This window comes from Pimephales promelas, chromosome 21 (genome assembly GCF_988280905.1).
Source record: "Pimephales promelas chromosome 21, fPimPro1.hap1.1, whole genome shotgun sequence".
Taxonomy (NCBI): Eukaryota; Metazoa; Chordata; class Actinopteri; order Cypriniformes; family Leuciscidae; genus Pimephales; species Pimephales promelas.
The window spans coordinates 20,177,410-20,204,843 of record NC_142789.1 but is presented as its reverse complement, the minus strand read 5'-3'; the positions used below and the strand labels follow the sequence as shown (position 1 = coordinate 20,204,843).

Below are 27,434 nucleotides of genomic sequence, written 5' to 3'. Positions count from 1 at the left end.
AGTCTTACGATTCCCCAGCGTCCCACTGTAATCTTGATAACCTCTTATCACAGTTCAGCAGCCAGCACACACACAGAGCCACCAGCCACATCCCTCAACGCTACAACCCCCCGCCCCCCCCCCCCCCCCTTCTAGTCTATAAAGTGTTCTTTTTATATGGCAGTCTTTTGTGAGGGGAACCGCTTACAGTAATGTACAAGTATTTTACATTCTACAAATGAAAATAAAATAAACAACAAATAAATACATTTACCGGCAGTTTTACATCTTTACAAAACCGATCATGTGACTTATCTTGTAACTTATAAATGTTTAGGACAGAAACTAAGCCATGTTTTTAAAATGATAGTTCACTCTTATATCTTTTTAAAGCAGAATACTCAACAACTTTTCCACTGAATGAAACTGAATGGGGTCCATGGATGTCAAGAAAGCTACATTTGAAAAAGTAATGATTTAAATTTGGGCCTGTTGCTCGCACAAAACTATCATATGGCTTCAGGAAAATCTAACTATAGTTCACAAGTCCTATGGTCTACTTTTTATGATGCTTTATCTTCTTCTTATGTGTGTTTTTGACAGCCCCCTGGTCAACATCCACTTTCATTAACTGAAGAAAGTATTACAGGTTTGGAATGACAGAAGGGTGAGTAAATGAAATTTTGGTTTAACTATATCCTAATGTAACGATATGTTAGCCTAAATGAATGTTCTAAAATAGGTCCTTATGTAAATCAATAACCGGCCCTTGTTTAAGGATTTGCTTCTCTGGATCTCATCCCAGTTTCCCTGAAAATTATAAATGCACAATGGTGGAGGGAAGTTGAAGGTGTTTTGACTGTCAAATGACAGTGACAGTCTAAGTCCTGTGCTCAGGTAGGCCACGCTGCGTCCATATCTCTGCCCATGATTGCAGCATTTGAGTTTATTTGCATTACTGTTCTTTGCTGAGCTGCACCAGGGAAAAGTGCTTTTGCATTTTCATTTGCTTTGTTCACAGTCACCGTTTCCATTTGGACTGGTCTTTGTTACTTTGTGGCGTTTTAATTCCTTTTATTGTGTATGTGCCATGGCATACTTATGCTCTATGATTTTTCTCCTTTATCAATGCTGTGCTTGAATCATATATGATACATTTATGGTTGTAAACTAAGGTTTCTCATATTCTCTGTGGGATTTTCTCAGTCAGTGAGCTGTTAGATATCCCTCTTTATCTTTATTTATAGGCTACACCAAGCCTTTTTATTTAACCTCTGGTTTGTGAGAACATAGAATAACTGGTATAATTTAGCATTGTGTCTGTTCTGGTCAGCCAAAAAGCTCAAGAGCTGATTGACGTTTGAGTGTGATATCTGAATAATAAACCATTTTGTGTTCAAAATCACATAGCCGATCACAATCATAATGGTCAAGAATATTTGATACAAACCACCATTGTTAAAGTGATCTATACTTAGTTGCTGTGTCAGCCGGAGATCTGCCATAGAATATTCAAAACTCTAAGCATGGCCTTATGGTAGGAGTGTCCAAAACGTACCCCAACCCCACCCATTGGTGCCCTACAATTTTAAATGAAGTTGCTAGTTCCTAAAGGCTGAAGGAGATAAGCAAGCGAGCAGAGAACCAGTAGACTCTCAAGCCGTCTTCCATGATCTGTGCAGTGGTGTGAATCTACTCACCTGATAAACAAAGATACTCAATACATCACTTGCAGGTATGTTCTTCAATGCATTGCCAGTGAAAGTGTCTCAACATTACTCGACAAAATGATTTTGTGTTTAGATGTGGGAGAGAGTTTTTTCTTATTTATATAATACATCTTTAATATTTGCCAAATATGTAATATACTTGGTTCTGACATTACAGTCTAGACTTAAAAATAAACAATTTTTTATTTTTATTTATTTATTTTTGCAAAATGATGACAGAATTTTTTATTTTTGGGTGGAGTATGCCTTTAAACTTGTATGTATTAAAATTCTTTATATGAATTATTATTTGCTATTAAACCAGCACATTTTAAAAATTAGCATTATAAATGTATTGCTTTCTGAATTTAAGAGCTCTTGCAACAATAATGAGCCAAAAAGAGGTGTTAATTATTAGTCAAATGTATTTTTTTCCTTCATTTTATTCAAATTGTGTTGTAATCATTGTTACTATTATCCACATTTCAATTTAAACAAAAATCTAACTTATAAATATATTTATTTTAATAGGCCAACAAAAAGATATAGCCTAATACATATAGGCTATTAACATAATACTATACTGTTTTAAAAATAGTTTTTATATAATATATTTTAATAGAATCAATATAGGCCAACTATATTTCTAAATAATTTATTTCTATAAATATAATTTCTAAAAAATTTCTGTAAAATAGGTCGTTCAGCTTTGATTCAAGATTCGTTCAATAATTTCCCATTGATCGCACAAGCATTATGCTAATATAGGCTGAATTTTGTCTGATACATTCAGCAATCATTTAGACTGATAATGATAAAACAGTTATCAGAAGAATATGCGATGATATTCATAATCACTCAAGATTGACAGGTTTTCTGTGATAACATGATCGACTGACGGAAATTACAAGAAAATATGTTCCAATATTTATGTTAATTATGTCCATATATCCACACTGTAAAAAAATATTGTTGGTTTAACTTTAAAAAAAATAAGTAACCTGGTTGCCTTCAAATTTTAAGTTCATTGAAATGGAAAAAATTGAGTTAATACATAGAAGGGGATTAATTTAATCACCAGAAACTCAAACTATTATGTTATCTGAACTACATAAATTATCTACATAAGTTGATTTGACAAAAGAAAAAAATGTTGTGATTACAAATCATGAAAATATTTTTCCAGCGCAATTATATTAAGTTTAATTTAACTAAATTGTTCTGTGAAATTTTAATGGCTGTTTCAAGTTGAGTTTAATTTAACTTAAATAGGCATGTTGCTATTAACCAAACAAAACAAAAATTAGCCTACCTTAATGCACTATCAATGCAATAAAGACTAGCTCCAAGATAAATATGGTTCTGATAATGTCTAATCTAATTATCTAATAGTCAAATTCTTTTACGCAGCAATTTACCCGCAATTTTTGTTCGACATTCTGAGCTATAGCTGGTCTTTCTGTTACTCTTTTAATAGTCAATTCCCCCAAGGGATTGAACGCTGTTGTGAGCTAATGCTAACTGTTATGAATGCCTGTGAGAAATTCAGACATACTGTATTTTTAGTGCTGACTTTTTGCCACATTCAAATGAGGACATTTTAAAGGGAAGTGTGACAGGCCGTACTATCTAGATAGCTTAATAAAATTTGGACCAAGGTCTATATTACCTGTCAGGCCATCTCTGAGCATTCCCATTCATCTTGATGACAGTGAAAAAAATATTTTGACTTTACAAATGATTAAATTCACAATTCTTTCAAAACGATTGTCTGAGCATTATTTCTCCCACTGGAAAGATGGAGAACTCATCTGAGCAGTCTCGTTGGGTGTCCCCCAGCCTGATCAGTCCCGACCCATTAGCAAACTACACCGCAGAGCCTGGTTTACTGCCACCCGGTGAAGAGGATGAGCCCTTCTACTCCAGCTCTGAGGCTGATTTACTCCCATCTTATTATTCCTCTAGTGTCCAGAGTCGAGCCTCGTCTTCTTACAGACACAGTCCAGGTGAGACCCTCAGTGCTGTAGTTCAAGTGAAATGTGCCATTTCTGTATCACCAAATGGTATTCCAATTATAATAAGAGATCAGTTGGAGATGTATGAAGACATGCAACCATTGTTTCACTGGTTTCCACACCCCCATAAATCAATAGTTCACACAAAAATGAACTGTCTATTAAACACAATGTCTTAATTGTTTAGTCCAAAATGAAAGTCCAATGTTGTTTTGAACACCATTGTCACTGGAAACAGTTGAAACATCCTTCATAACTATCAATATTGAGGTACATTACAATCAAAATGTGTTCCTTTTTTATTCCATTGATATAGTTCGCCAAGTCTACTCCTCTCCATCACTTCTGGGAAACATCCAGTGGCTGGACAACTCTGTAGGCCACTCTCTAAACTCTTCCTATAACCCCACATCCACTGTCTGGGCAAGCAACCCATTCACAAAGACACCTCTCCACCCTCACACCACAACGTCCATCTACCCGAACAGTGCGACCCCATCTTTCACATCCCCCAAAGAGGGATTCCCTTCCCCGAGTCATGATGGGAAGGAAAGTCCCAGGCTCCAGGAAGTCCTAAAAGCTGAGCGCCTGAGTCCCATGGGTGGAGGGGGAAGCAGCTTTCTCAATCTGAGTTCAGCCGCTGGAGGTGTGTATGGTCCTTCTCCACACATGCTGAGTCCATACGGATCGTACATGACCACGTCACAGGACTATAGTTCAGCAGCACTCTATTCTAGTGCTGGACCCTGGATGAGCCCTTCCTCATACTCACCCAAACTTCGCAACAAGATGAGACTTTCGCCACCAGGTAAGTAAATTTCCTCTGGAAGTGATTGAGAAAGTTAAAATCCTGCATGATGCTGAATATTAACTACTTTTGAATTTGACAGAGGCTCGTGAATGTGTAAATTGTGGTGCCACTGCTACCCCTCTGTGGCGTCGAGATGGGACAGGCCACTACCTCTGTAATGCTTGCGGACTGTATCATAAGATGAATGGCCAGAACAGACCCCTCATCAGACCAAAAAAGAGGCTGGTATGTAAAATAATTGAAAAAAAAAAAAAAAGATGATAGTTTGTGATTTTATCAAGTTACATTTATTTATGCAGCACTTTTCACAATTCTCATTGGTTCAAAGCAGTTAATACAAAAAATATTTTCAAGATTTGTTATCACAACATTTTTTCTTTTGTTTCTTTTCTTTTGATATAACTTATTATTTTGAGTTTCTGATGATTAAATCAATCTCCTTCATTGTATTAACTCACATTTTCCAATTCAATCAACTTAAAATTTTAAGGCAACCAGGTTACTTATTTTTTAAGTTAAACCAACAATATTTTTTTACAGTGTAGTAGTAGATTACATCTTGCTATAACACAAGCAATCAAGTATTTGAGATTTGCTATCGCCCAACACGAGCAGCCTATGTATTTGGATAAAGTTGGCCTAACTTTTATATACAACTTAAATAACGAGATGGGTGATTATATCATTACATTTTGCAGTGGAACAAAAAAATTAAAATCATGCAGTACAGATTTGCTATGTAGTATACAACGCTTTATTTCAGTGCACTGTATGTATGCGGAAAAAAAATTGGTCGAATAATCTATCTAGAGCTGTGCGATAGTTTACATTTCTGCAAAAGTTTGAACAATCACGCAGCTTAGATTTGCAATATAGTATTGCTTACCGTGAGTGTACTTTACTGTGTGTACACAGGTAAAATAGGATCTAGTATATATCCAACTTTTAATATATTGCTGGGTAATAATATAGTTTGATGATTTAAGCATTTAAGGTTTGCTATGTTGTGGTACGGTATGTAGTATATTCTGTTTTACATGAGTGTACCGTGTGTAGGTTTAGTTATAGTTAATGTTAAATATTAATTAAATCTTTCATTATGTGGTGATTATATCAGCTTCTTGACAATAAGTTCTGCTTGTGTGTCAGATTGTCAGCAAACGCGCTGGAACGCAGTGTGCCAACTGCCACACAAGCACTACAACACTATGGAGACGCAATGCCAGTGGCGAGCCTGTCTGCAACGCCTGCGGCCTCTATTTTAAACTGCACAATGTGAGTATACACATTTATACTATATTTACCAAAAGGAAAAATGAGTAACTGCCAAATTTAACATCTCTGCTGTGCCTTTTTGCAGGTCAACAGGCCCTTAACTATGAAGAAGGATGGAATACAGACGCGGAATCGCAAGGTGTCTAACAGAAACAAGAAGGGAAAAAAGAGCACGGTGTCAGAGGTTTACCCTGACATGTCTCACATCGCACCTCCCGATGAGCATGTAGGACCCTACTCTCTGAACCCAGGACCGCTCATGTCTTATAGCCACACCCCTCATCTACTGCCCCCTTCCACCTTGCACTCCTCTCCCACTCTGTCCTACAGCCACCACCCAAACTCTGGCATGATGCCCACACTTGTGTGAAGGAAATGTCCGTTGGACCATGAGGCATGTACATTACGTTGTAGATAGCAAACACTTCTTGCATAAACCCATCACAACACATTTTTAAATAAAGACAAAATGCGTAAAAGCAACTCCATAACAGTGGCAGTTTTGAAGCAGTTGTGTAGTTTAAATATTGGAACCCAAAAACTTGGTTGCTAAAACTCTCACCTATATCATATAATGACATATGTAAATATTTATGATTTTAGGCCTTATTTGGATTTATTTTGAGATGTTCAATAAATGTCTTATAATTAAATGTTTTGTGGTATAACAATGTTTTTGTCTTATGTCCACCTAATTTTTAACATAAGAGCAGGAGAAGTCATTTGTATTTTTCCTGTGTCATCTGCTTTGTTATTTTAGCAGTACAAAAACAGTGTGTTATGCTGCTTGACATTGCTAAATGGTATTTGTTGTCATAATTTTAATTCATTATTGTCATCACAAACACACTGGTTTTATAGCTCAAGTAGTTTTTACTGTACTTTGTTATTCTTCTAGCTATTTACCTTAAAGGGATACTCCACCGATTTTTCATATTAAACTATGTTATTCCCTTACCTAAGACGAGTTGATACATACCTCTGTTGTCTCAGTGCGCGCACTCAATTGCTCTGGTGCGCGAGACACTTTGATCTCACTTAACTAGCCCAGTCAATAGGGGCCAAGCAGAGAAGCAACCAAACACCTCCATGTTTTCCATATTTAAATACAGTTGCACGAGTAGTGTAACTCGACCTAGGACGGTGACACAAAATAAAACGTTGCACTTTTTTAACCGTGTAAAGTGGATAACTATGTTGTATGACGGAATACCACAGCAAATGCTTGGGAGCACTTCGACTCGGTGCATATGGACTCGGCGCAGTGATATCATCACTCCGGAGAGTGAGAGGTCTATTCACGAGTGATGATATTACTACGCAGAGTCAAAGTGCTCCCAAGCACTTGCTGTGGTATTACGCCATACAATATAGTTATCCATTTTACACGGTTAAAAAAGTGCTACGTTTTATTTTGTGTCAACATTCTTGGTCAATTTAACTGCTCGAGTAACTGTATTTAAATAGGGAAACATGGAGGTGTTTGGTCGCTTTTCTGCTTGGCCCATATTGAATGAACTGGGCTAGTTAAGTGCTATCGAGTGCGATTGAGTGCGCGCACTGAGACGACAGAGGTATGCATCAACTCGTTTTAGTTAATATGAAAAAACGATGGAGTAGGCCTATCCCTATAATGGCAAATGAATCAGAAGTCTCGCACATTCATCATTAGGCTCAAGTAACCCCTCATTGACACCAAACCAGCAACTCAAGAACCTGCAATTTTTGTTCCTCAGCAAGGCCTTAAAATAAGCTAGTATACCTCATGGAGGATAGAGCAATTCCAGAAATACATGGTTATTTGCATACTTGCATATACGGAGGTCAAATCATTGATCGCACATCATGGAAAATTGATTGTGCATGGCAAAATAAGGTGGATAACACCACCAGTAAGGCTGAAGTAAACCCCTCACTGACACCAAACCAGAAATGTGATCCACTTAAAAAATACAAATACAAATGCATTTTACAGAAATATATAAAACGTGCACACAATTTTGTTTTATTTCCTAAAAAGGTTCTGAAAATATATGTATATGCACACAAACCTCTATGAGTTTCGTTTAAGGAAAGCAAATTAAATGGTGTGTGCAATTTTATACATTTGTGAGCACTTTCAGTGTGGTGATGGTATTTAAATTTCGCAAACTGTTTTAGACCGTGTGGTTTGAAGCACACTATTTGGACTTCATGTCACACAGCTATGCAATAATAGGGTCATTGTTAATTCATCCACTCACGAAAGGCTTTAACAATTGATCTGCTTTTGGAGCATGAACATGCAAATTAAACACTTTCCATAAAGCTGGCGGTGGGGGGTGACAAAACATTTAACCAAGCTTCCACATGTGCCAGGTCCTAAATTTAGCTCACATGGAAAAACTGTTATGTCTGTGTACACAATGCAACTGCAGGTCGTGTGGCCCAGATGCTGGCAAAATAGATGCACCTGCACTGAAACTCTCAGATAGAATATGAGAACCAATCCATGCTGAAAAACAATTGGTCTGACACACATACTGTCATAGTTTATACCAAATTCAAATGTTCTGTAGGTATGCAGGTGCTTAGTATGAATACATTCACAGACATACTACATCCGTTGACATTGACCTTTGACCCTTGTGTTCTCTGACCACATATACAAAAACTTGAAAAAGTAATTTACTCAGATGTCATTTTATAGCACTTACCATTTTACAAGGTGTTGGGACAGTTTAGTTTAGTTTAAGGTGAAAGTGATAACCTTTTCATGCTCTCAACACTGAGCCACCTCTGCAGCATCACCAGAAATAATTTACTGTTCTTAACAGTATCAGCTTCCAAATTACAAGTCTACAAATCCTTAAAGCATCTCTTACATTTAAATAAACATTAATTCAATACACATGGTTTGGCTTTAACATAGTAGTTGGGTTTAAAGAGGGTTTTTTTAACTCATAAGAAAAATGTAAAAGCAACTCGAGCACCTGTGAGTTTTGTTCCTCAGCAAGGCCTTAAAATAAATTAGTATACCTCATGGAGGATGGAGCAATTCCAGAAATAGATGGTTATTTGCATACTTGCATATACTGAGGTCAAATCATTGCATGATTGGTCATTAATCATGTGAAAACGTGAAGAACAGATTACATCTCAAGTGGAACCATGAACATCTGTGGATGTCAACTAATCATGAGCCCTATAGCTGACTCATTCAGAAATGCTTTCAGAAAATTCTTAACAGGTTAACAAGATATATGGTTTGTCCCCGTTTGAAACGTTAAACAAGCACATTCTGAGTGGCAGGTGGGTATCTATTTTTTCTGTTTTGTCCTCACCGAGTTTATCTGCTGGGACGGCCAGCCATATATTGGGGAAATGGTGACAAATGACTGTGAGAGATTAGCAACCACACGACCAGCAGAGCAAATTCAAAACAACATCCGTTACAGTCCTTCAGTCTCAGTCTCTCTTCCCTCACAAATACTTGCTAATACGAACCACATATGATACTTGTCCACTTCTAATCTTTTATCAAATGTCTACTGAATCAGCGCGTATTTGCAGAGCACAAACTGCAACATGCAGAGACACCCAAATACATACCTTTTATGGATGAAACGGCAGAGTGCAAATGTGGCATATGTCGCAAAAATAAATCATACCAATGATGTAATGAGTTTGTGCAAAGTTTTTTTTTTCCACAGACATTAGTCAAGCTAACATGACCAACAGGTTTTAGGACTGCTGAATTGGCAAAATGCAGCTGCCATGAACGTGTTATATGTAAATTAAAAATCTGTATTATTGAACAACATTGATCTTATTAGACAGTGACCTCTAAGGGGAATGTGGTGTCAATACAATAGTCAAGATAAATGTCTACTGTAAAGTTACTTGGCAAGAATTTGAAAAATGACTATAAAAGGAATGATGTTGTTTATTTGTTGAGATAATACTCATGTGTAATAATCAAACGAGTTACCTTTATTGAGTGATTCCAGTAGAAAACATTTAGCACAACCAAATGCTCTGAAGTTCAAATAAATATTACACCTGCTTCACATTTCACTTAAAATAGTGGTCTGCCTATTACAATATTATTAAAACTAAGTAAACTAACTAAAATGAACATGACAAAACAGGTTCTACTGAAAAAAAATCAAAATCATATTTGGCTCAAATGGGAATTTTCGCTTTTTGTTAGTAATAGAATTGAATTCAGCATATTTTACAACAACAACAAAAAAAAAACATTCAAGTACTTGATTGTAAATTACACGGTCCTTTTATTTGATCAGGAAAAAACAATAGACCTATCAATATTGTTACAATTTCAACAAGTGTATGATTAAATACAGAGAACAGTATACAAAAAAAGAAGAAAAGAAAAAAAACTCCAAAGACAATGGGTCGGTTGGGAAAAAAGTATACAGTATAATAGTTTTCCGCTCTTTGACAGCAGAATTATTTAAGAGTAAACAGTACTTTCAGTAAAAGTGTGTAACTCCTCCGGCTTTACATGTTACAACTCATATTCGTTCACATCAAAACGTTAAACTGTCACCCAAATGTGAGGTAAAATCTCTGACCTACAAATCTGGGCCTGGAGAGTTAGAGAGAAAAGGGACCATCACCACAAGCCATCATCTACCAAGCAACCCCACCTTCTTCCCTTTCACTTCGAATCGCCCCGCTGGTCTGTAATGTGTCTCTTCAGAAGACATGCTGCCTGACCAGGTAGCTTCATCAGGACTAGAACCAGAAACAGAGCCATCTAGACTTTTTGGCCCAACTCTGGGAGAACTTCTGCTCCCCCTGACAGCTCTTTCGCAACGGAAGCGCTCTCGCGGCAATGTCCCTTTTGTGTGGGACTGAACTACCGAAGGCCTTAACACCGCAGTTTGTTGATTTACATTTTCAGTAAGCATCACTTCTGGCTCTGAATCACTGTCAGAGTCAATGGCAATAGGTTCTGAGGATGATCCGGGGCATGGCTTGAAGGCACAGTTGCTTTGACTACTTAGTCCAGTGTTTAATGGCTGCTTTTCCCCCTTTAAGTCTGCAGAGAAACCAACAGGAGACTTCAGCCTAAATTTTGAGGTCCTTGAGAATCCGCTTTTTTCATCGTCGTTGACTTTAAACAGACAGTTGGCGTCAAAGCTCATGTCATGCTTAAGCTGGCTCACTGCCCGCATGTTAAAGCCTAGTAACACAACAGGTTTGCGGGTTACCAAGTCTCGATCACATGAGCGCCGATGATTGGCAAAATGGCTCGCGACATCTGACTTCCACAACCAGAGGCTTGCAGCAAGTTTTTCGATCTCTCGTTGGGAAGGGTAGGGATGCCGATTGAAATAGCCTGAAAGGAAAGCTTTCCGTGCTTCGTAGGACTTGTCACCATAGCCTTTCGGATCTAAGGCCAGCACGACCGGGTCTCCTGGCTTCTCAACAAAGACTGTAGGGTAATACCTAGACTGGTCTACCATCTTTCTTCTCTTGGGGTCAGATGGATCCGGGGTAACTAACTCACGTTTGAGAGCCCCGGCTCCAGGTGAACGCAGTCCGCACGTGATGGGTTTGGCGCCTTTGGGGGTCTGGCAAACACCTCGGCAGTGCACCAAATGGAGCGTGATGGTGGAAGCAGTCATGTTGCTAGTGTACACTCCCAGGCAGTGGATGCACTTGTAGGTTAGCTTTTTCTCTACAGGATGCAGTGTTTGGAGTACCTGATGACGATCCCGTAAATGATGGGCTAGGGCGTCCGAGATGGGACCTTTGAGAATAGTGAAGCATAGTGGGCAGAGAGTTTTACCAACTTCTTTCTTTTGCGACACCAAAGACTGGGACATGTTTCGGACCACAGAATCACTTTGGGTATCTGGCTGCTTTGCAGCCATCTTTGCAGGCTTAGCCATGGTGCTGTTTTGTGGCTGTTGATTGCCAGCTGAAGAGGCTTCTGGGTTCTCCTTCATGTTATAGGTGGTTATAATAAGCTGAACATTTTTGGGACTTCCTTGTTGAAGCGTGAGATCAAATGTGAGAGGAGAACCAGTTGACGGAATCATTGGCTCGTTAGGGTGAACCAGCCGCTTGTGTGCTACAATTTTCTCAACTTCGTGAAATGTGGAATGACAATGAGGGCATGATAGCCCATGCACTAGCATATGGTTCAACAAAGAGTCGCTGGGTAGGTAACGATTACAGTACAGACACTTGCTAGTAAAATTGTGGATCTTCATGATGTACTTAGCCATTGCCCTCACCTTCTCTGCCTGGTGTTCCTTTTCAAAGTGAGCACTATATGTGCCTTCAGGGAAAAGTTCGTTGCAGATGGTGCAAATCTTCCACTTTTGTGTTTGTGACGTGTTCAGGGCATTGGCTGCAGCTTTCTTGGCCTGCAGTGACGTCAATGTGGCAGTAGCAGCATGCACTGATGAAGAGAGAGGTAGGCTCTTCAGTGAGGGGGAAAAAGAAGCTGAATGTGCATTAAAGTGTCCAGCAGCACCATGGACCGCAAAGCTACCAAGTTGCTTTCCCGTGTGTGACTGGGAGACCGCACCAGACACAAAAGCTTTATCAGGTAGTGTAACACGCACTGGTTGACCAGGCATTGAGTTGCCCGCAAGGCTTTGCTTGAAATGGTTTCCAACAGGTAACCCTACCATTTTAGGCATACTGAAGCGATTTAATTGAGGTGTCTGAGGACGCACACCGGGAGTGATCGCAACACCCCTTTGGATTAGGTTGGCCTGGGGCCTCGGCACTATGACATTGGTGTGCCCGATCATAGCGGTAACTTGATGGCCAATGCGCTCATGGAACTCAATGACGTGCTGCACCAGTGCTTCATAAGAACGAGGCGTAAAGTGGCAGCTCTTGCAGTGAATTCCATGACTGTTGCCAGGGGTCTCTACACTGTTTTCTTGCTTCTCTGAGTTTTTTCCCAAGTAAGGTGTGGTCACATGCTGGAAGTGTTCCCTGTATATATGCCTGCGCACCACATTGTACAGTCTATCTCGATAGGTGCACTTCTTGCAGTAGTACACAGGGAGCTCCTTTCGGTCGCCTAGCAAGGGCTTGTCTACCCGCATTCCGTCCCTAACCGCTACTGGAACGCCGTGAGAGCCAGCCACACCCTGGCGGACCATATTGTGAGGCATATGGAAGAGCCTGACATGAGTTTCCAGAGTCCTCTTGTTCCCACTGTATGTGCAATATGAGCAGTTAAGAAGGATTCGGCTCTCGAAGTCTTCTCTGTGAACATTGCGGAAGTGGTTTTTGTAGGCAGAGAAATACTTGGAGGCAAACGGGCAATCAGAGCAGCAAAACTGCTTTGTTCTGTAGTCCTGCAACATTTTAGAGACAAAACAGAATTACAAAATGTTTATGTAATGTGAAAACATTTTTTGCTTAGAGGACTTCTGCTGCAGTGGCGGACATACCTGTGACTTTGTCCAGGATGAATCCCACGTACAAATGTCAAGGTAAAATTGTTTCATGTGAGAATCACTGGTGGTAACATCTTTGTAGTCCTACAGGAAAATGGACAGGAAACACCATCAGTGAAGGTCTCATTAACAGAGCAGATGTGTGTTTGTGTGCGTGTTAAATTTGATGTTCAATAAGACTTGCGAAACACATTTGCAAACTCAAAAATAATCACCTCCACATGCTCTTTGCAGTAATCAAGGCCAATATCACTGAGCAGCCTCTTGACTTTTTTCCTGGCCTTCCTCAACCGAGTAAGATTATTCACTGGAAGCTGAAACATCTCTTCTATGTATAAAAAAAGAAAGAAGAATGTTAGTTAAGCTCTCAATGATTAAAGATGCAGTCAGCTATCTTTATTTATGTTGAGCAAACCAATACTAGTTATGCATTTAATGTTATGGAAGCAGCATCATGCAAAAGCAAATGTTTTCAGTTGCTATTTTCATTGTAGAAACAGTCTATTTGCAGTCAGTCATGATTAACTTGTTCTAAAATTGTTCCAAACGAAGGCTACAGGGATAAAAGTTAGTATTTATTTATTTTATTTTTTTGCTGCTCATGAGATCTGTTTCTACATGTTGTCCCCAGCGTTTATTAGCCTCATGACAGTGTATGTGACAAACAATTTTAATTTAAAGGAACAGTCCACCTAAAAATGGAAATTTGATCCAACTACTCACTCACTCTCATATTTCTCCAAAACTATGGAGCAATATGACGAAGGCTTTCGCTCCTCATTAAGGTATATTAATTACACCTGACCTGAGATATTACAGCCCCTCCATTGAAAATCCATTATGGCAAAACTGCGACACTTCCATGAATCAAGCAGTTTAAACCAAGTCTTCTGAAATACACCAAGAACCAATGCGGTTTGTTCTGTGTCACAAGCACATTTTAGCTTCCACAAGAACCAGTGACATTTGTTCTCATGTGTTTAGAAAGTATAGTTTAGCTAGTGTTTTTGACTCAAGACTCAAGTTTTTAGTGAATTGACTTTCAGTGGAGGAACAGAAATCTCTCAGGTTTCATGAAAAAATAAACATAAGGTTAGGGGTAAATGATGACAGGATTTTCATCTTTGGGTGAAGTAACGCTTTAAGTACTATTCATGTAAACAATTCAAAAAAGTTAAACTTTTGAATGTAGAAAAAACAGTGAATAGTTGCTAATGTTTTATTTGAACAACAACAACTAAAGTATTAGTATCTGCTTGCATACTGTTTATGCATCTTCATGAATACACAACAATGAAAGATAATTTCACTAGGTGTTCTTTTTCCATCTGGGAAACGAATCAAACGTACGCGCCTATATACAGTCACTGTTTTGGTAGATGTTGCATAATGTAAACAAACCACTTTAAAATAAAACTAATTGATAACCTTAAATGCAAAAAATAGCCCTGCAAATGGGACAGTTCCTCCTATGAATGCAACTCCACTAGACAATACAGGCCACAGCAGGCCTTTTTGATGGGCTCAGCAAAATATACCTCATTTATTTTGACAGACTACGTTTGCGTTGCCCTTACCCGCATGTACAAACTTCGCAATTACAGTAAAGTGCATCTAATTTATAAATATGTTTTTATTTATTTGTTTTACTTTTGCGATAACATGGCAATTCTTACTGCATGCACACAAATGCAGTTAGCACATTAGCTTAGCGACGGGATGTTTGATGTGCACACTGAACTCCACACAAAAGCACTGATGCCAGAGAAAGAAAAACAAGCGTTTATTAATGACATATTACCTGCTTTTCTTCACGGTCTCGCATCGAAATCCTTTCAAGAGTTTCGTTTTCGGACCAAATTAATGGTTGAGTTGAGAGGACAGAGGCAGATTGTGGTTTATTCGGCCCGGGCAGATGCTGCAGTCTTTCGCGCCGCTGCTGCCGCCGGTGGATTTAGGCAACTCATCCTGAGATCCGCACCATGTGTCCTGAACTGGATTTGCAACACAGACTACTAGGAAGTTTCTATTGGTCCTATGAACTTGTTCTTTATTTCTCGATTTGGATAGTCTGTTGTGTCAATTCAATACAAACACTGGGCATAAAAAAAATACTTTTTTTCTTCTCTTCGAGACTGTACCACACACCAGCCCAGCCTGTTCAAAATGGCGGACGGTTGCAAGCGGAAATGACATATATTTGTGTAAAGTTCAAAACAAGGGGCCACGCCACGCTGATGTCTGGTGGTCATTCATCAACCCCACACACACACGACTGACCAAGTAGGTTTAATTAGTTGATTCGCAAAAGAATTGCACAAAGTTTAGCTTTTGTTCTTGAGATTTGCTTGGTTTTATACATCAGTCGAGATGAAATTAAGATGAACTATAGCCTAACACCTTGGTAAATAGTTTCTGCTAAAATAGGCTACCATATTACAGTTGGCTACTAACTAACGTTATATTTAAGTTTAGATGGTTCATTTTTTCACTGGTGTTGTTAGTGATATGACTGGTTCAATGTCAACAACATGGTAGTCATGTTAAGTCCAATCTGCCAGCCTAAGATTGAACCAAAGTGTTTGCTATTTTCTAAATTCGTGTTATAGATCTTGTGAATGTTTCATCCATGAATATGTTTTACTTCAAAAAGTATAAAGTAATTATCAAAATGTCATTATAAATAAACCTGGAAAAAAACAACCACCCTTCCACAATCGACTGCAAGCTCACATATGCAATCAACATAACAAGTGAATAACAAGTCAATGAATAAATGAATGAGGGCTGGAGCAAAAATGCCCCCAACATTTTAAAAAATGCCCCCAAAGTTAGAGATATGGTGCAAAAATGTCCTTTTATGAGTTCTTGTTTTTAATATTTATAACAAGAGTGCTGTTTTACCAAATATCAGCACAATTTAAAATGTGATAGTCTATTGATTTAATAAAAAAAAACAGTTAAATAAACACAAAGGTAATATTGCTGTGATAGTTATTAAAATGATGACTTTCATTTTAGTATATTTTTAAATGAATCTGCATTTTGAACGAATTGTTTGACTGAATGATGGGGCCCTCCTATTGTTTCTTTGAAATGGGCCTCTAAATTGCAAACGTCACCTCTGTGTAAAACCAAAACTTCAAGCAGACATGGAACTAGATTCTTTTGATTGTTTGTAATGATTTCTTTATTATAACCGACAAATAATATTTTTTTCCCATTATATTATATTAATATATTGGAAGATTTACATGATATAAGGAGGAAAAAATATTGCACATCCTTCACAACACTACACATAGTAACTCATTTCAAAATGTATAATTTTTTTATTTTATTCCATCAATGCCAAATTAATCCAGTGGTTGCATCACTTCCAAAGTAACAAAACGGGGTCCAGTCATTACCAGCTTAGAGAGGGTACGATAATCCAGGTGAAGCACACTGCATCCATTCACTCGGCACACAAACTGGCGTACCTAAGTAAAAGAAAAAAAGATTGGAGTCCAGCTGATGATGGATTCTAATTGTTTATTGTGTAAGCAATGTGTTTACGTGTTATGATCACCTTAACTCCTGCTGCCGCAGCAGGGCTTCCAGGATCCACCGCCTGAACATAACAAGGTGATTTTCCCCGTACTACAATGCCCCACCCTAGGTCATCACCGAGGATCTTTAATGATAAAACTCACATTAATAAAACCTGTAGTTCAAGGTTCTTTTCATGGCTAGCTGAGCATGATATGCTAGACCTACCGTAATAACTCTTTTTATATAAGGAGCACCTGGAGAAAACAGCTCCTCACAGGTTACATGTCTTTTCAGCACTGTCAATGACAATAATACATTTATGTTGTGCTCAGAATTTGGCAACAGACAGAAAAAATGTCACTAGTTTTATTTTTGGCAATCTTTCACCTAAAAAAAAAAAAATTAAAATATAACAATTATGTCTCTAACACATTTTCAAAAGCATGGACATGCTGTTCTATAACCTGATGTGGGATTGCATCGTACTGCAAGAGCAGTGGGAATAGAAACATTGAGTGGGTATCCACATGAACTGTGCTGCTGGTGGGTCAAACTTCCACAGTGTCCATCTGTAAGCACATCCGTTGCAGGTTCAACTTGAATTAGAAATCAGAATTATGAATTAGAAAAGTTTGTTCACGAAATCTGTTATGTTAATCAAGGCTGCATATGAAATCAAAAATACAGAGTAATATACAGTATAGGCCTATATTATTATTATTATTTTCTTCAGTAATTTGCTCATATTGTTATATTGCCTATTGTGTGTCTGGGGGTTCATGAATAGTTTGGGGTTATGAAAAGGGGCCTTTAGTGTAAAATAAAATAATGAGAAACCCTAGGTTAAGGAGCTAGCTTGCTGACACAAAGGTTGCACGTTGCATATGGATGTGCACGGAAATGTTGAGTTACTGTGCTCATTATGCTTTGATATCTCAGCTGCGCCCTTGAGCGAGGCACTTAGCTTCATATTGCTATATTGCTCCAGAGGGGGCTGACCCAGCAATTATTGTGCCGAAAGTCACTATGAATAAATTGAGCTATTTGCTTAAGTAGGCCTACCACATCTCAAGCCATCAATGCGGTCATAAATTTGTAGTATTTTTTTATATATATTTTTTATACCAGATAAGAAGTCACTTTTGCTCTCAGATGGAAATGTTCTGTGCAGTGTGAAGGGACTGTCTTGGTCATGCTGTGTTTTACATTCGATCTCTTCATTGTCTGTCTCATGCAGCAGTTCAGAGAGACAGCGCCGCCGGCGGAAGTTAATGCAGAATTGATACAGCAACCCGCTGTCAAAAAAGTGGTGCTTCAGAGAGACTGCAGAGTGAAATGAAGAGTTGAGTGATTCAGCGAGGCAAGCAGTTATTGCTATATTCTCAGGTATGTTGCATTAGATTAACTTCACAGGCAGTGCATTTTGGCTTAATGGGGAAATAATACACACACTATCATAATATTTCTTACCATGCTGAATGATATCATGCTCCAGAAGGGCCTTGCAGAGATCTAGTCCTTGCCGCCGACTCTCTATTTCACCATTCTGTAGCAGCCAATCAATTAACATGTAACCAGGGAAAGACCGTTCATAAGCCACTCCCTTTTCCTGTCTCAGCTGTAAGATGGAGTCTTTACTTGGGATAAGGCTGTAAAAAGCAACAGATGAACTTTGATACAGTCATTTTGAAAAAAAGAGACTAATAATGAAAATACTTTTACCTATCAATATATTCATGTTAATTTATACATTTACTACAACCATTCAAACATTTTGGGTCGGTGAGATCTACGCCCACCTATGCTGCATTTATTTGATCAAAAATACCATAAAAGAGTAATATTGTGAGATATTATTACAAATTAAAATAACTCTATAATTCTATTTAATATAATTTGTATTTTATTCCTGTGATGGCAAAGCTGAATTTTCAGGAATCATTAATATGTTGATATTTTTGGGAAGCAGTGATACATTTTTTAAGGATTCTTTGATGAATAGAAAGTTTTAAAAAGTATTTGCTTGAAATAGAAATATTTTATTATATTATTAATGTCTTTACTGTCCCTTTGGAGCAATTTAATCATCCTTGCTGAATAAAAGTATTATTTTCTTAAAAAAAAAAAAACGTACTGACCCCAAACTTTTTAACTTTTAAATTGACTAAGTACACTAATGTATTAACAAATGTTCTTCGTAAAGTGCTACCAAAAAAAAAAAAAAAGATTAAAAAAGATACCAATTCGGAACAGACTGAAGGTCATGAAAACTCTAGGACAACATAATGGACCGGTTGGAAAGTATTAATGAGGAATGACTGCATTTTAAAGCTAAATTAACATTTAAAAAAAAAAAATTAACTTCCTGTGAAAATGTCTTACTGTTCATATAGCCTCTGTCCACGCATGAAGATCTTAACTTCTATGTTGAAAGGAAATGTGCCATCATCTTTTCTGAATCTGTACAAGTATTTGGCATCTTTGAACACGGGCCACTTATCACACACTATTAAGATGAGAAAAATGGTAAAATATAAATTGATACAACCTGTACCTCAACCTCATTCAAACACAATGAGTCAAATAATGGGTCCAAATATGAGACAACACAGAAATGACCTTGTTGTATCATATTCTTTGTTATTTGGTGTACAGTAAATAATGTTCTACCGTGATGAATGATATCATGTTCCATGAGGTACTGCATGAGCTGGACAGCAGTCTCTCGATCAGATACTTCTTTATGAGCAATCAGCCAATCAATTAACTCCTGAGCCACAAAACAATTCGGGTATGTTCGCAAATGGTGTCTGTGGTCCTTAATCAACTTGCTATCATGTAGTCGTAATCTTCAAAGCACAGATTATTACAACCATTATTATGTACATTAAAAAAAAAAATAAAGTAAAAATAAGATTATCACCTGCACTGTATAACAAAATAGTGTTTATATCCAACAAATAATACAATATATAATAAAGTCTTGCAAGTGTGAGTAGGTGAGATTTATAACTTTGTAAGTGTCGTCCTGGGACTAAGCTTTGTGAATATAGCGTACCTTAGCTGTTCTCCGGCAATCATTACCTCAGCTTTTTGGTGTCTTGTCATCATTGTACTTTGAATGTTTCCCGGTAGCTCCATGAATGTTCTGTCAAGGCTCTACTTTTGTGCACTTGTTTTCTTCACTTTATTGCTTTTGTGTTTACTAAATATACAGTGAACCGAGGCACCAGTTTTTCAATGCTTTGAAATGTTGTGTATACAAATATACACGCTCTCTCTCTCTCTGTCACTCACTCTACACATCCTTGTTACAAGAACTTTAAATATTTTAAAATATTTTTTAAATATCAAGTTTAGGAAAATAGTTGATTTTACAGCCAACCTTCTCTAGATAATACATTAAAAAGGAGATGCACTGACTGTTGTTGTCTTAACTGTTCATTTGTAAATGTAAAAATTACCTACCTTATCACATTTTTGGAAAAAAAAATCAGCCGTTTCACACAATGGCCACATGGTGTCAGTAAAAGAGCTATCAGAGAAACATACGCCATCATACTGCATGCGTATTCTGACTATCTTCTAACCTGGATAATCATCGTGTCCAAATACCATCTTAACTTATATTAGCTCATCTCACAATTGCTTCCAGTTCGGTGTTTAAACTTTATTTTCAGTTTTTCACTGGCAGCGTCAACCTCACGAAACTGAAACAAGTCGAGGTATCTCACGCTTTATCATCATACTTTTTTTACATTCTCATTAGGCTACTGCATTGCAGATTTAAAAAAAAAAAAAATATATATATATATATATATATATATATATATATATATATATATATATATATATATATATATATATATATAACAGTAAAAAAAATAATTAAGCGCATAGAAATACAAATGTAATACTCTTGTTAAAATGATGGGGATTTTTTATAAGCTATCATGAATAGTGGAAATGGGATTCCCAGATTTTATAGATGTTTAGGTTTTAAAAAAATATTTTTTATATAGGCTATATATATTTTTAAATGTTTGTTATCTGTCATGTACATTGGAGTAGCCTACATTTTTGTTGCATTTTATATAGCCTATAGTCCATGCTTATATAGGCTAGCCTTAATTTAGTGTGATGTGCTACCCTGATGGTCTTGTGTTGACTTATCTCTCTTTATTATTATTGGTCACAGACAGTTGCTGGAGAGGCCAACTTTAAGGGATTCTGTGGCCTTCAGTTGCACCAGCCAGTACATTTTACAATGACAATCAGATTTTAGTTCAAATGTAGGCTAAAATAACAATAATAGGAACTGTGAAATATAGATCTACAGTCACCAAAATTGTAGGCCTACAACAATACTGTAATGCTTGTTGTGACTGTCAGATCATTACACTGGAAAGTGTATTGTGTTAGTAGCTTGTTTATTGCACTGCCTTTGACGTAGGCCTATAATTTAAATAAAATAAAAAAACAATAGGCTGCTACAATGAGAATCATATAGCTTACTCAGAATCAACCCTGAAAAACTTGAAAATAAAAAGTACGCTAACCTTATTAATAGGTTTCTTTTTCCTTGCATAAAATACAACTTCTTGTTTTGTTTTTTTTCCTTTTGATTTGAGGTAAAAGTAACTTGGACGTGCTTTTCTGAGAGTGACAGCTGTGATGGGAAATAGGGCGTGGTCTCGCTGCGCGGATCCTTTTTAAAGCAGCGTGATTTACTTTCTTTTCAACATACATCCTGCCCTTGTCAACGACAGACCATCTGAGACCGAAACCTGCTCACTTTCCTTTGGCTAAATTGTCCAGGAGGGTGGTTGAAAGCGGTGTCTTCACATTCATCTCGATTGTATAGCCTAAGTGGTGTTTCAGAACCTTGATGCAACCTAAACCTCAGTAATAAGTTGTTCACTTCATCGAAACATCTGCTGAAATCATGACGGCGGATCATCATGGTCTTCTGGAGCTGGCAAAAAATCAGCTGAATATGGACTACGGTGACTTTGACATGAGGTTTGACGTGAAGAAGGAGACTGCTGCTTTGGGACCAGATCGCTCTTTTATCCAGCAGTGCGGTCTACACGTGCCAGGCTCTGTGTCCAGCACACCCGTGAGCACCCCGTGCAGCTCCGTGCCTTCATCGCCGAGCTTCAGCCCGAGTGGACAGAGAAGCAGTGCTGACGATCTCTACTGGACCCTGAGCACGGGGACTTATCCACAGCACGCGGATCCACACTGTCTTGAACTAACACCCGAGGATGTCCGGGAAGCCTTAAGTGCGAATCTCATGCATGCGCACCCGTCCCAGCTCCACCAGGCAGAGATGGAGGGATACAGGAGCATGGGTCAGTTCCACGCGCCGAGTGTGCATCAGTATCATCATCAGCAGCAGCAGCAGCAGCAGTACACGGAGCTCGGCCACAATCCTGGCTTTGCGCACGGCAAAAGCATGGACCAGTTAATGCAGCATATCGACTGCTCATCTCAAGGCGCGACTCACCTGAAGTCCCACCATCAGACGCAACACAGGCGCAGCGAGCGCGCGGAGAGCCGCTTCTCCGACCAGCAGTTGGTGTCCATGTCTGTCCGCGAGCTCAACCGACACCTCCGCGGTATGAGCAAGGACGATATTATCCGCCTGAAGCAGAAACGTCGTACCTTGAAGAACCGCGGGTACGCTCAGTCTTGCCGGCACAAACGCGTTCAGCAGAAACACACTCTGGAGCACGAGAAGACGAGCCTCGCGACGCAAGTGGAGCAGCTGAAGCACGAGCTCAGTCGGCTGGTGCGCGAGAGGGACGCATACAAACTCAAATGCGAGAGGCTAGTTGTCGGAATGAACTGCCAGAGTAACGGACCCTCTTGTGAAAATCCATCATCGCCCGAGTTTTTGCGGTAGTTCAACCTGTATTCAGGATTTCTGAAGTTTCAAGTTAGAAGAAGATTGTTTGCTGGTTGAGACCCCAAACCCCTCTAAAACCAGTTAAAAGACCAGCAAACCATCTTATGGTTGTTTGTTTGTTTGTTTGTTTGTCAGCGGAGGAGAAAGTTTTACTTCTCTTATTCAGTATTTTATATTTTCACTCTACCTTATCTCTGACATGTCAAGCTGGTTTTGATAATGTAACTTTTATCTTTTGAGTTTTCACAACAGCCATCTCAGCTATGCAAATGACATTTGACCCTTTTGGCAATTGATGCATTGCATTGATATTTTTGTTTGTTCGGACAGTTTCTATATCTTTCATTTTGTTTCATTAATCAGTTGTACTATTTTCAAGAATTGTTCCTTCCTTGAAACTTTTGAAGAGTAAATGATTGTGATTTGCTTTGTACCTCCAGAATAAATTTTTGAAGCAAAAAGTTTCTGAGTTCCCTAATCTTTTTTAGGCTATACTTTTCTATGCAGGCCTATCTTATACACAGGGATGTTTTATATGTAACCCATCAACCACATTGTTCATAAAAAGTCAACACAGATTGACCTGAAATGCACACAAATGCATCAGCGCACACATAAAATATCATGTGAGCATAAAAAAAAAAACCAGAACGCAGGTATGTCTACTTGCAGCAACCTTTGACCTCGCTTAGCGGCTGTTTCCTGAGACAACTGTGTTTTCTAATGACTCGAGAGACTCGGAGAAGAGCTGCACGGCACTGATTGTGCCAAGGTGGAAATAAGTTTAGCCCTCTGCCCTCTCCTTAAGAGGAAAGCAAAGGCCATCCATCCGAACTGTCACTTCATTTCTCTCGTACGTAATTGTACTATATAACTCCAATAACAGCCAGCCCATGACAAACTTTACAAGAACAATGAGTAATCTAAACCCCAAATTACGAACAATGTGTGGCTTTAGAATATTTGCACTTTTGGTAAAGAATTAAAAGGGTTTAAATATGCAAACTTAAACTAGGCAAATACGGATTGCACACTTTGTTAATAAAAGTAAACGAAATAAGTAAAGCAGCCACTTTCACAACACTGACACAAATAGATTTAGTTATTTTTGGTTTACACAACTCTCCTTTTCTCGGGATCCAAACAACATGTGTGGCAAAACAGCCTTTAACCCTCGACCTTGTTGTCAACTGCTCCTTAACAGTTAGTGCAAGATTGACCTCTTTGTAATGACGTGCCACCTGTGCAATACAGGGTCACAGGTGCAAAAGCAGTTTTTCACGAAGCAACAGATTTATGTTCTCTTTCTCATCCCATTTAGGGTGAGCTTGTCTTTCATAAGTGAGAATGATTGAAAGCATTGTGTACTCTGATCAATAAAAATGGGAGTAATGTAAGTTTAGCGATTCACTCATAATGACTGATTCACTCAAATCAGTTTTTGGTTCTGTAAGCTGCATGTCTGCTGTGGATTTTTCACAGTAATCATCACTCTTGTAGTGAGAAATGACTCGATGTACAGTGTTTTATCACGGCATACGCAGTGCAGTTGTAAAAGTCACTAACAACCTCTCTCCCTGCGCTTGAGATAATTGTGACTAATGTCTGAGCCCTCCAGTCCCCTCCTTCCCCCACCCTGCCTTCGCTCCATTGAGTCAGCACTCTACCCAAGGTGTCTGCTTCTCTGTGGCATCACAGGGTCACTGAAACACTGAGGCAGGAAGAGACCAAGAACAAGCAAAAGCGCAAAAAAGTTGATAACAGTTATGGTGGCTTTTTTTACTTGTAAACATATTCTGGTTGTAAAACGGGTTGTGATCGGATGAGCCGTGCACATAAATGCCCACCTGACCATTATCATACATTTGTCTGCTTGCTACGGGACTGTAAACAACTTTAAAGTTTACAAGTTTAATATTATTTGGCAGAAAAAACGTTTTATTTTTTTATTGATTATTATTACATTTATAATTTTATCATTTATAATAATATCATTTATAGTTGTATTTATGTTGTCAATTTTCTGTTACAGCGATATGATAAAATAATATAATTTTATATTTTAATTTTTATAATTTTAATATAATATACATATTTTTTACATATACATTTACAATTATATATATTAAATATAATATAATGGTAATACAGTGATCATTTTAATATGTGTATTATTGATAAAATATCTAATAATGAATCATATTTAATGATATTGATTAATTATATTAAAATTAGAATTAATTTGTGCCTCGTAGAACATTTTTGCATTCTAGTATTTTTTAATTTTAGCATTTAAATTAAACACTTAATTTTAATATAATATAAATTATAATGTATATAATATTACAATAATAAATGTAATCAATATATATTATACAATTATAAATAATAATATAAATGCATATTACATTAGATGTAAAAATGTAATAAATATATTTAAACATTTTAAGTAATTACATTTCTATTTTGATTTACAACTGTATAATGTATTTGATAATGACTCGTATTTAATGATATTGATTAATTATATTAAAATACTTTGTGCCTTGTAGAACATTTTTACATTCTAGCGTTTTTTAATTTTTGTATTTAAATGATTCATTTTTACTTAATTTCAATATAATATAAATTATTATGTATATAATATTACAATAATAAATGAAATAAATATATATTATACAATTATAAATAATAATATAAATGCATATTATAGTAGATGTAAAAATGTAATAAATATATTTTAACGTAATATACATTTATATTTTGAATTACAACTGTATAATGTAGCATATTTATTTCAATTATCATTTTAAATTAAGATTCATTATTACATTTAAACGTTTTTATATAATTTACATTTCTATTTTATATTAAAACGATACATGTAATAATGTTTATTAATCATATTAAAATGAGAACTATACGTTGTGCCATGTAGAACATTTTGATTCCAGCATTTGTTCTTGTTTTGTACACTCGTCCACCTGCAGTTATAGTACAGTACCCAAGTAACATCCTCTGGCCGAACGCTGAGTCAAAAGTGCCTGATCTCTCAAGCAGAACTTGGCTGGTCAGAACTGGTCTGTTCCTGCTTTCAGGCTGTTTTTTACTGTGGATAATACCAGTGTCCTCTATCTCTCTCACCCCTCACGTGAACAGCAGCAGCCGTGTGGCAGTGAGGATGGATGGGGATATATGGAGCTTCCTCTTTCACTTCCTAAATAGGGGTCTGGTCAAGTGACTTTGTTCAAGAGTGAGGGGAGATGAAGTGAAGGAATGCAATGCGGCGGTGGGGTTAGTGGTTTCCGCTCAGGATGTCCACTTGTTTCTGCGTTTGGAGCAATGACAGCTAGTGGGGGTGTTGTGATTCATTATGATTTACCGTCCACAAACACTATAAATCAATGATTCATCTCAATTTCGATAAGTTCTAGGAACTGATTTTACTACCACAATATGCAGCAGTGTAGTCCTGAATATCAAAGTCAAACCTGAAAATTAAAGGGATAGTTTTAAATAACATTCTACACTGCAAAGAAATCCTGTAAAAACTACTGGCAGCTCTGGTTGCCAGCATCATACTGTAAAATTATGGTGTGTTACTGTTTTTGAAACTAACAGCTAAATACTGTATTGTCAGCTACAGTATTAAACTTTAATTTAACAGATATATGCTCTAACACAAAAACAGTAACAGACCGTATAGTTACGGTATGCTGCTGACATCCACAGTATTACAGTATTATTTTTTACAGTGTCGTTCCAGATTTGTATGAGTTTCTCGTTCGTCAGTGGAATAAAAAAAGATATTTTGAAGTATGTTTTTTGATAAAAGTCAACGGGGTCCACTCTGGTTTTAGACCCCTAACTTTCACGGTAAGGACAAAAACAAGTAAGTCATACACTTTTGGAATGACATGAGGCTGAAATAATTTTTGGGTGAGCTAGACAATTATTTTTAGTATTTTACTGCATGCATTCTAATAGGTTTTGCAATGAGTCTACAAGTGGAAGCTTAGATTTTTTTTTTTCACATTTCTAGAAAACCTCAGATAAGCAGATGCTGGCTGGTCTCTTGTGCGTCAGAACTGATGAAAGCACTTCATGAGCACACAACACACACATGACCCACTAGGAGAATTCTGGCTTCCTCCCACACTGTCACTTCCTTCTCCCTCTCAAACCTCTGTCACTGATACACTTGCCTTTTAGCCTGGCTAAAGTACAGGATTAAACCGGCCATAAAAACTCAGTGGGTCATGCTTTTGTTAAAGCCTATATGCACTCTTTTATTTTAAAGCCACAAACTCAAAGGCTGAACATTTCATGAGCACTGAGTTGACAAAAAGTTCAAGGCTGTAAGTCTGGAGCCGCAAAGACTGTATCCTGAATATTCCAGCACACAAAACTGTGATATAGACGTGTCCAGCTGATCTCTTCTGAAGAAGATTTGTTTCTAAACCTGGAGCCAAACTAGATGCTAAAAGTATACAGCTTTTATAGATTTGCAGTGCTTCGCCAAACAGTTAAATTACCCAATCAGCTCAGAAATGTGTCATGATAGTCCATGGAATTAAAGACACGTTTTTCATAGAATACAGACTTTCAACATCTCTTCATCTTAAAGGAGTTGTTCACTTTTTAAAAAAAAAACTTTTGCTGATAATTTACTCACCCCCATGTCATCCAAGATATCCATGTCATTCTTTTTTTTTTTTTAAATTAAGGTTTTTGATGAAAACATTCCAGGATTTTTCTCCATAT

General features: G+C 37.6%; 4 protein-coding genes across 7 annotated transcripts; 2 read left to right on the top strand and 2 right to left on the bottom strand.

The window, feature by feature from the left end:
- The first annotated feature begins 347 nt into the window (after positions 1-347).
- On the top strand, positions 348-6,462 carry gata1a (GATA binding protein 1a). Of its 2 annotated transcripts, XM_039674043.2 has the most exons (8): positions 376-448; positions 583-646; positions 758-1,714; positions 3,487-3,694; positions 4,020-4,511; positions 4,594-4,739; positions 5,664-5,789; positions 5,875-6,462. In XM_039674043.2, exons 4-8 carry the CDS (start codon positions 3,487-3,489, stop codon positions 6,157-6,159), a joined length of 1,257 nt encoding a protein of 418 aa, XP_039529977.1. In that variant the 5' UTR covers positions 376-448; positions 583-646; positions 758-1,714; the 3' UTR covers positions 6,160-6,462. The 2 variants fall into 2 exon arrangements, with proteins under 2 accessions (XP_039529976.1, XP_039529977.1); XM_039674042.2 differs by having other exon boundaries at positions 348-448; positions 583-1,714.
- Positions 6,463-9,740: 3,278 nt separating this feature from the next.
- Positions 9,741-15,165, bottom strand: adnpa (activity dependent neuroprotector homeobox a). The gene is made up of 4 exons (XM_039673993.2): positions 15,027-15,165; positions 13,441-13,553; positions 13,220-13,309; positions 9,741-13,123 (listed from the first exon to the last, which is right to left on the bottom strand). Exons 2-4 carry the CDS (start codon positions 13,546-13,548, stop codon positions 10,421-10,423), a joined length of 2,901 nt encoding a protein of 966 aa, XP_039529927.2. The 5' UTR covers positions 13,549-13,553; positions 15,027-15,165; the 3' UTR covers positions 9,741-10,420.
- A 215-nt stretch (positions 15,166-15,380) lies between these two features.
- mafbb (v-maf avian musculoaponeurotic fibrosarcoma oncogene homolog Bb) lies at positions 15,381-23,133 on the top strand. Its single transcript, XM_039674066.2, has 3 exons — positions 15,381-15,508; positions 17,997-18,145; positions 21,391-23,133. Exon 3 carries the CDS (start codon positions 21,705-21,707, stop codon positions 22,665-22,667), a length of 963 nt encoding a protein of 320 aa, XP_039530000.2. The 5' UTR covers positions 15,381-15,508; positions 17,997-18,145; positions 21,391-21,704; the 3' UTR covers positions 22,668-23,133.
- LOC120480704 (DEP domain-containing mTOR-interacting protein) lies at positions 16,334-20,554 on the bottom strand. Of its 3 annotated transcripts, none has more exons than XM_039674045.2 (9): positions 19,818-20,554; positions 19,430-19,608; positions 19,142-19,265; positions 18,230-18,408; positions 17,885-18,082; positions 17,224-17,355; positions 16,985-17,055; positions 16,797-16,901; positions 16,334-16,707 (listed from the first exon to the last, which is right to left on the bottom strand). In XM_039674045.2, exons 1-9 carry the CDS (start codon positions 19,898-19,900, stop codon positions 16,582-16,584), a joined length of 1,197 nt encoding a protein of 398 aa, XP_039529979.2. In that variant the 5' UTR covers positions 19,901-20,554; the 3' UTR covers positions 16,334-16,581. The 3 variants fall into 3 exon arrangements, with proteins under 3 accessions (XP_039529979.2, XP_039529980.2, XP_039529983.2); XM_039674046.2 differs by having other exon boundaries at positions 17,224-17,328; XM_039674049.2 differs by having other exon boundaries at positions 19,844-20,554.
- Positions 23,134-27,434: the final 4,301 nt, after the last annotated feature.